This window comes from Nannospalax galili, unplaced genomic scaffold (genome assembly GCF_000622305.1).
Source record: "Nannospalax galili isolate Female #2095 unplaced genomic scaffold, S.galili_v1.0 scaffold668, whole genome shotgun sequence".
Classification (NCBI taxonomy): domain Eukaryota; kingdom Metazoa; phylum Chordata; class Mammalia; order Rodentia; family Spalacidae; genus Nannospalax; species Nannospalax galili.
Genome location: NW_008358090.1, coordinates 923795 through 932677, shown reverse-complemented (window position 1 = coordinate 932677; position 8883 = coordinate 923795). Strand labels below are relative to the sequence as shown.

The 8883-nt window shown below is 47.4% G+C and overlaps 1 protein-coding gene and 1 non-coding gene across 2 annotated transcripts; both read left to right on the top strand.

Moving 5' to 3' along the window:
- The first annotated feature begins 3620 nt into the window (after positions 1 to 3620).
- On the top strand, positions 3621 to 3786 carry LOC115068128. The gene has a single exon (XR_003847506.1). It is a non-coding gene; the product is annotated as a U1 spliceosomal RNA (small nuclear RNA).
- Positions 3787 to 6874: 3088 nt separating this feature from the next.
- Positions 6875 to 8387, top strand: LOC103752459 (mastin-like). Its single transcript, XM_029557698.1, has 5 exons — positions 6875 to 6936; positions 7133 to 7310; positions 7487 to 7761; positions 7847 to 8010; positions 8124 to 8387. Exons 1-5 carry the CDS (start codon positions 6906 to 6908, stop codon positions 8385 to 8387), a joined length of 912 nt encoding a protein of 303 aa, XP_029413558.1. The 5' UTR covers positions 6875 to 6905.
- Positions 8388 to 8883: the final 496 nt, after the last annotated feature.

The window sequence follows — 8883 nt, the reverse complement described above, 5'->3', positions numbered from 1 at the left end:
ATAGCATCAGACTGTTAATTCTGTGTTACTGTGGATACATTTTCTCTTTTTCATCTGTGTTATCTATTTTCTAAAGATACAGTGACCTTTATCATGATATTTGCTTTTCTTTGCTGATTGTATCTCTTGCAACAGTTTCTGTAACTGTCTTTCCTTTGTTGAAGAGGTTTGTCTAAACTGTTTCAAATCCTGTCACAGGTCTCAGAAGTTCTGTGCCTAAGAATATACTCATTACCACCTCACCCATTGGTCAGATAAACATTCTATGTTTTAAGTTGTTCTCTTTACCATGTTAAAATGTTACTTTGTTGTCAGTGTGCATCCACTGTTGCAGTTGAAGAATCCAAGGAAACAAGATTTTTGCCTTTTCAAATAATCAATGGATTTCTCAAAATGTGGTGTTAAGGCAGGTGTTGAGAATTTAAAGTTAGCTTGGGGTGCACAGTGAGACCCTGTCTTAAAAAACATACAAACGAACAAACAAAAATAAATAAAAATGTAAAAGACAGGATCCAATCTTTTCACTGCTTCCTCTGGCCACATTAGCCTTGGACTTGAGTCAGCCTGGAGCCAACCTTGAGACAAGACTCAGGTGGGAGCCAGCAGCATATGCTCTAGGGTTTCTGTCTTGAGGGACAAGGGCTGGGCTTTTATCTTTTAGCTATTGCCATGGATCACTGGCGCTTGGAGGAGAGTCCCATCTTGTTCTGATCTGCAGCAGAGCTGGCAGAGCTAGCAAAGAGAGGCAGGTGACCTGCCTAGCTGCACTAAGGTGGTAAAGGGTGACTGTGTAAGGGGTGGAGAGGTCTCTCCTGGGTAATCTACTTCAGACAGACAATACCCCTTAAGCCATCAAAGCACGTGGCTTACAAGAGCTTAACTTAAGTGCACAGGATGGATCAGCTGGTCAAGGAACTTGCTGTCCAAGTGTGGTAACTCTGAATTTGATACCTGGAACCTACATAAAGATGGAGGGAGGGAACGAGCTTTTGGCCTCCAAACACGCACCAGTTGCACATGTGAGTTTACACATACAGGCACACACATACACACACATGCACATAATCATATACACACATACACAATAACAATAAATAAACAAATAAATAAGTAAGTAAATAAGCCTGACTCTATATTTGACATGGAGGGTTCTGAGTTGGTTCCTGTGACTGTCAGTGGGATTTTTGCAACTTGAGCTCCAGCAGTCAAAAGGTGAACTCAAAAGGGAGGCTGCATTGGGATGAGAGGAGTCTCTTAGGTCCATACAGAGTTGACTGTGGTTCTGATGACCAGTGGTTCTCATCAAATCTCAGCCTGACTGAAGTATCAGAAATACTGAGGGAACTGTAGAAAACATAGGCTTTTTGTTTCTTGGTTTTATTTTGGTTTTTGGTTTTTTGAGACAGGGTCTCTTTGTAGCCCCAGCTGGCCTGGAACTTGCTATGTAGACCAAGCTGGGATCGATCTCACCAAGATCTGCCTGCCTCCGCCTCCCAAGTGCTGGGATTAAAGGCATGTGCCTGGCTCTTTTTTAAAAAAAATTTTTTTGGCAGGGGTAGGGAAAGTCTTGTGTAGCCCAGGCTGGTCTTGAATTCACTGTGTAGCCAAGGATGATGAACTCCTGATCTTCCTGCATCTACTTCCTGAGTGCTGGGACTATAGGCGTGGGTCACTGCTTAAACATGAAAACCAGTGGCCTTCCCTTATCATTGGGGGAAGTGCTATTAAAGCATTCACAAAGGATTATTTATGTACTCTTTGAACAGGGAAAACTAAGATCACAGCTTCGCCTGGCATGGGGAGGACAAGACAGATGCTCTCAATGTTAACAGTGGGGTGGACCTCCATCCACCTGCTCTGTCCCTCAGGATGAGACACTGGAGCATAGGCAGCTAGCTCCCAGAGTTCCCTAGTGAGTCAGGCAGTGGGAACCATGAGCCATGGCCAGGTACATCTGATGTGTGGACTATAGGCCAAAAGTCCATGCCAGCACATGATTTAAATGTAAATAAATAAAAATGCCCCATTTATGTTTGTGGTGGTGAGAATCTGGAAACAACCTAAATCCTGTTGTTAGAATGGATAAATTCTTATCTTCCTCCCTCCCTCTGTCCTTGGTCCCTCTCTCCCTCCCTTCCTTTCTTCTTTCCTTCCCTTTTCTTCCTGCCTTCTCTCTTTTTTTCAGACACAGTCTCTCTGTAGCCCCAGCTGGCCCAGAACTCACTATGTAGACCAGGCTGGCCTCAATCTCACAGATCTATGCCTGCTTCTGCCTTTCTAGGCTGTGATTAAGGGCACTGCTACCATGTTCAGTTCATTTTTTCTTTTTTTGAGACAAGGTCATGTTATGTAGCTCTAGCAACTTACTATGTAGTCCAGGCTGCCCTCAGATTCACAGCAATCCTCCTATCTCAGCCTCCCAAGTGCTCGGTTTAGAGGTATATATCTCAGTGCCTGGCATAGATAAACTCCTTTTGTCATCCCCATGAAAGATGGATTTTTTTTTGAGACAGGGTCTCACTGTATAGCCCTGGCTAGCCTGGAAATAGCTTTGTAGGCCAAGCAAACTTCAAACTCATAGAGATCCACCTGCCTCTGCCTCTTAAGTGCTTTGATTACAGGTATGTGCCCCTCACACTAGACAATGGAATATTATGACCCTGGGATGATGGTTGAATTCCCTTGACTTTGAAGGTCTGATGCCTGGTAGGCACAGACATTCATGGCAGTGGGGACAAGTACCTTCCCTGGGGGCTATGGTCAGTTTTTTTCTTTTTTAACTGTCTGAGGCTCAACAAGAAGTGTGTTTACCTTGGGTGGGTGATATCTCTGGGTTCATCAGGGGTGCCACGGTACTCCTGAAGGTTGTGAAATTCAGTATCCTCGCCTGGAGCCTGTGTACTATGGCCTATTGCCAGAGTGATGTATGTGGCAAGGCACAGACTTGCTCTGGCTTCAGTACTGAAGGATGTCCTGGGGGAAAGCTCTGGAGGGCCTGGTTGATATGTGGCACCTGTCTTCCTTTTGGTTAGTCTCTAAATATTCCTCAGCTACCCAAACTGAGTTTGACTGTTCAGCAGGGTAAGGTTCCTTGGCTCAGTTGTGATGCAATCTGGGCTTGGGCCAGGGACCTGGGGTCTGAGATAGAGGTTGGGTAACTGCTCACTGTTACCCCTCTCTAATCTCTTCTTGCAACACTGAGTATGGAGCAGAGGTGAACTTTGGTGGGGCCCTGAGGAATCTAAACTGAATGTGGTAACACATGCCTGTAACCCCAGAACCAGGAGGCAGAGGCAGGAGGATTACTGCAGGTACAAGGCAGCCTGTTCTACATAGTAAGTTTCAGGGAAATCCAAGCTACAAAGTGATACCCTGTCTCAAAAAGGAAGGGGTGCTGGAGAGATGGATCAGCAGTTAAGAGAACTAGCTGCTCTTGAAGAGGACCTGGGTTCAGTTCCCAGCATCCACATTAGGTGGCTCACAGCTACCTATAACTTCAGTTCCAGAGGATCTGATGCCATCTCCTAGCCTCTGAGGGGACCTGTAGGCACATGATGCAGATACATATATTCAGGTACACATGCATACACATAAAATTTTAAAAAATGTTTTAAAAAAGAATACTTTCCTGGAAGGGGTGATACTATGATCACAAAGGTGGTTTTTCCAAGGTGAGGCTTATCCATTGTATTCTGGATGTGCTGACGTCTGCTGTTTCCCCAAATGTGGGAAACTTGGCTGCATAATTTGTGGTAGTGAGGGGACTATGTTTTTGCTTTTCCCTGGGGAAAAAAGGAATCCAGCCCTTGGACATACAATTTATGACACACATGGATCCTGAAGCTGGGGCATGTGAGGGGTCTTGAGTTTCTGCCTGGGGTGAGATGTGACAGAGCAATGTCCCACCATCTTTAAAAAAGTACATATTGGTGAGAACTCAGTTTGGGGAGTTTCACTCTTCACCAGGCATTGAACAGGAATCTCAGAGAGAGATTCCAGAGATAAGCATTAAAATAACAACACGGGGCCTGGAGAGATGACTCAGTGGTTAAGAGTACTGACTGCTCTTGCAGAAGACCCAGGTTTGAATCCCAGCACCCACACGGCAGCTAACAACTATCTATAATTCTAGTTCCAGGGGATCCGATGCCCTCTTCTGTCCTCTTGTACAGTGTATGGTATTACATGACACGGGTACACTTACATACATGCAGGCACTGCATTCGCATAAAATAAACATAAAAAGTAAAAAAATAAAATACTTTTAAGAATAACAACAACAACACTTCCCAGGTCCCAAGACATGGTGGCACATCCTAGCAATCCCATCACTTGAGGCAGAGGATGACCTAGAGTTCAAGGGCAGCCTGGGCTACATAGCAAGACTCCGTTTCAGAAATAAACACACCTCCCAAATCCATCTGATTGTTTTCTGAGGACTCCCAGCCCTCTGTAGCCCCTTTCCCTGAGAGCTTTCATGCCTTTGTGATACTGAGGACTAACCAGCAGTCTGTCCACTCAGCTTAGGGGACCAAGAAAGGACTCAGGCCATGGCTCACACATGAAAATTTATTCCCTCAGTCTCTGAGGCTGGAGATAGATACACAGGCAGGACTGGGCTCCCCCTGGGGGCATAAGTCCACAGATACTATCTTCTCCCAGTGTCCTCATGCTGATATACCTTTGCTTCTCCTGAGTCCAGTCAGTCTGGGTCTACCCTAATGACCCCACTTTTCTTTCATCACCAAATGGGAGCCCCTATGTTTAAAATCATGTTATGAGGTCCTGGGTGAATTTGGAGTAAATTTAACTCACAGTAGGGTCCCACGCCTAACTGAACCCAGAGACTCCCTCACCTAGTGGGGGCATCAAGAGACCTACTATTCTTTGTCTCATGCTTCCATCTCCCAATATCCTTTTTAATTTTTAAATAAGTTGAGAATTTCATACATGTATATAAGGTGTTTGATCAAATCCATGCCCACTCCCTCCCCTCTAAACTCCTCCCATATCTCCCCATCCCTTTTTTTTTGATAACTTCATGTACTCGTTCTTTTCCTTTATTTATTTTTGTGGAGCTTTTGGCTACTCTAACATTCACCCCTCTGAAGAGGTAACCCTAAAATCTAAAAGATTTTATACAGAGATTTTATCTTTATATAAAAGATTAGATACAAGCTCCCAAATACTTTCAACATTTTTGGCCTTTGGAACAGAGTATATTGCTAAGAGGCCCAAGGACATGTTGACTTTTAGCCAAGAAGCTGGCTACTTTTCTTTGGAGTCTTTTCACCCTAACTGCCTAGCCAATTCCTACCTCCTACTCTTATCACACCATCCTCTCAAGGGATTACCCGAATTACCAATAAGGGATCGGGACGCAGACCGCTCTGGCTTCTTCCATTGAGGCAGTTGGAGTACCCCTTCAGTGGGTCTATCTAAAAGACTCCCAAATTGCATAACTCTTGTCTCTAAGGGGAAAAGAAAGTCCTTGAATCATGAATAGGAGATGTGAAAGATAAGTAAAGGTAAGAGTAATTAACATTACAAGTTCTAGCCAGAGAACTAGAAAAAAGTCAGAACAGGGCAATTTTCAAATGTTCATATGAGAGTCCATTGGAATTTCTTGACAAGGGCTTCCAAAAGCATCCCTCAGTTGGGTTCCTCCTCATTTTTCTTTTGTCTTCCAAGGCTGGACACTAGAGTGATGGCTTCAGGGTTTGCTTTCAGGTCCATCTTCCAATCTCTTATATCTGCCCCCCCCCAAATATTTAGCAAAGCATCCTCTAAGTCTCTGATGTTTCTAGAAACATCTTTAGGTCTTCTTCAATCAACATAGGAAGGGCAGCTGGATCAGAGTACACAAGGAAAATTCTATGGCTTTGCCTCCAGGGACCCACCTCCTACCTGTGTCTCTACAGATATGTCTTAGCCTCAGAAAGACTTTGGGTCTGAGGGCCTTGACAGAGGCAGAAGATAGGCTCAGGGGATGTCCATCACAATTTGAGGGCTCCTGAGTTTGAGGAGTTCCTCTGAGGGCAGAACCTCTGTATTTCCTGCCTTCCTGAGCCTAGATAACACTCATGAGCTGGTTCAGACCCCTGGTAAGGACCTAGCTGAGTGGGGAACTGGAGACGCTGGAAGTCAGAAGTGTTCAGCAATTTATGGCAGTGGGCGTCTGACATGTAGACCCTCAGGCCTTGACAGGTAGCTCCCAGAAGGTGACAATGCCAGCTTGGCCTCTCTTCCTCTTCCATGCTTCTGTATGCAGTTCACTACAGGAAATGGCCACATCTCCCAGGATCCACTCTGTCCTCTGACCCAACGATTTTTCAAGTTCTTGGAGGACACCCTCATGTCCATCAGAATGACCCCATGGTCCCTCTGAGACCCTAGCCCACATTCCTATGGTGTCATCAGCCCCCGGTGCCAGGCTCCTGTGGGTGGAAGGGGCAATGATTATAGACAAGGACAGAAGGGAATCACATCAGGGTCCTTCTGTGCTTTGGGTGCTGGTCTGCAGAGGAGTCTAGCCCCTGGGACTGGCACTGTATTTATCTCTTTCCAAATGTCCAGTTTATAGCCTGTGCTCTTCAGTTACAAAGCACGCTTTTAAGTTTGGCATACCCTCATGGTTCGCCCTGCCTGCCTGAGCGGCAGTGAACTTACACTGACCATCAGTTCGCATCAGCCCCAGTGAAAGACGTGTGGTCACAAGATGCACCTCTGGAGTGCAGCTGTTGCACCCTGTACCCACATCCTGTGGAAGAAGGATAAATGGGGCCCAAGGGGCCTCCAGTGGAGGAGAGAGAGTAAAGTATAGCTGCTCCCTGCCATCAGAACCTCCTGGCCCCCAAAACTGGTGTCTGGGGCCTGAGATCTCTGTGTTCCCCAACTGTCCCAGGATGCTGTGGCTGCTGTTCCTCATCCTCCCTGGTGAGTCTCTTACCCTGAATCCTCAGGCTGCCACAGGCTTTGATCTCTACCTCAGATCCCTATCCCTGCCCCCAGTGCTTAAAGAGCTATCCCTTGGGTTATATGGGGACTATTCATCTGCCAGGAATCTTACTGGATCCCAAGTCCTGGGAACCTCCTCCTGGTGCCCAGAAAGTTCCTTCATTTGCTTCCCTAGACTTTGGCTCAGGACAGGAGTTGGGCATTGTCGGAGGCTGCCCTGTCTCAGGCAGGCGGTCCGCATGGCAGGTCAGCTTGAGGTTCTACAACATGAAGCACAGCCTGTGGGAACATATCTGTGGGGGCTCTCTCATCCACCCTCAGTGGGTGCTGACTGCCGCCCACTGTGTGCAGCCGTGAGTGGGGTCCACCCGTTCCCTTAGCTGGAATCAGGTGGGCACTGGGAGGAGGGTTGTACTCAGTGGACATGTTCCCCAGTGGGAGGCAGGACTTCCTAATCCCTGTGGCTGTTCTGAACTGGAGTCTCCTCACCCTTCAGCCTCCCTGAGGGGCTCATGGTCCTGTCCTTCAGGAAAGAACTGGAAGCTTGTGGCTTTAGGGTCCAGCTTGGGCAGCTGAGCCTCTATGAAAATGACCAGCTGATGAAAGTGGTCGAGATCATCCGCCACCCTAGGTACAAGGAGAGCCTGTCTGCTGAGGGGGGTGCAGACATTGCTCTGCTGAGACTGGAAACCCCTGCAATACTATCTGAGCACATCCAGCTGGTCTCCCTCCCCACTGCCTCCGAGATGGTCTCCCCGAGGAAGATCTGCTGGGTAGCTGGCTGGGGCGTCATTGAGGACCACAGTGAGTACTGGGGAGACCTCATGTTCATACTAGCAGAAAGAGGTAGAAGTCCCCATCTTTGATTCTCACTGGCTTCTCTCCACAGTGCCCCTTCCCCCGCCCTACCACCTTCGGGAAGTGATAGTCCCCATCTTGTGGAACAAAGACTGTGACCGGAAGTACCACAAAAACTCCTCTTTGGATAGAAACACTAAGATCATTAAGGATGACATGCTATGTGCCGGGACGGAAGGTCGGGACGCCTGCCAGGTAATAGCCTGATCTGCCTTCTCTCTCTGTCCCTTCCTGGCTTAGGGTACTGGGATTCACCAACCCTGGTGTGATGGGACAACTGGAGTACTGATTCCTGCTTCTCCCCATAGGGCGACTCTGGAGGCCCCTTGGTCTGCAGGTGGAACTGCTCCTGGGTCCAGGTGGGTGTGGTTAGCTGGGGCAGAGGCTGTGGCCTTCTTGATCTCCCTGGGGTATATACTCGTGTGAGGAGCTACATGCCTTGGATCCACCGCTATGTCCCCATATTCCCTCAACCCTCGACAGGGCCAAGTGGGGTTCACACAACAGAGGAGATCTCAGCTTCCTCTGTTGGTTCCCTTACTCCTTCACCTAATTCAGCCTTGTCCTTCTAAATGTCCCCACCCTACAGCAGTGAGACTCCCTTACTCTCTTGGCCTGGAGTCTCTGGTATCTCTTAACTCTGGGTGGGAAGGGCTGAAGCCCTAGATCTCTCAGAAGTAGGTGGGTAGCCCAGATACCCTCCTCATTCTGTTTCCCATTAAATGATAGATTGTCTAACTGATGTTTGTTTGAACTTTGTTTTTTAAATTTTATCTTTATTTATATTTTGTGTTTTGGATTGGGTCTCCCTGTAGGCCCAGCTGGCCTGGAACTCACTTTGTAGACCAGGCTGGACTCGATTTCACAGATCCACCTGCCTCTGCCTCCTGAGTGCTGAGATTAAAGGCAGTGTGCACTGCCATGTCTGGCACTCTGTTTGATTTTTGAACCCAGAGCTGGATACTGAGTAGGGGCTGAGCTGGTAGTGGGTGCCAAGGTTGGTGCTGCTGAGGCCCTGGTGCTATAAAGAGGAGGGGCTCACAGTCATTTGGTCAGTCTACAATACTC

Coding starts and splice junctions, on each gene's coding strand:
- LOC103752459 (XM_029557698.1), top strand. CDS start 6,906: ATGCTGTGGCTGCTGTTCCTCATCCTCCCTG. Junction 7,311..7,486: donor GCCGCCCACTGTGTGCAGCC/GTGAGTGGGGTC, acceptor CCTGTCCTTCAG/GAAAGAACTGGAAGCTTGTG. Junction 8,011..8,123: donor AAGGTCGGGACGCCTGCCAG/GTAATAGCCTGA, acceptor TTCTCCCCATAG/GGCGACTCTGGAGGCCCCTT.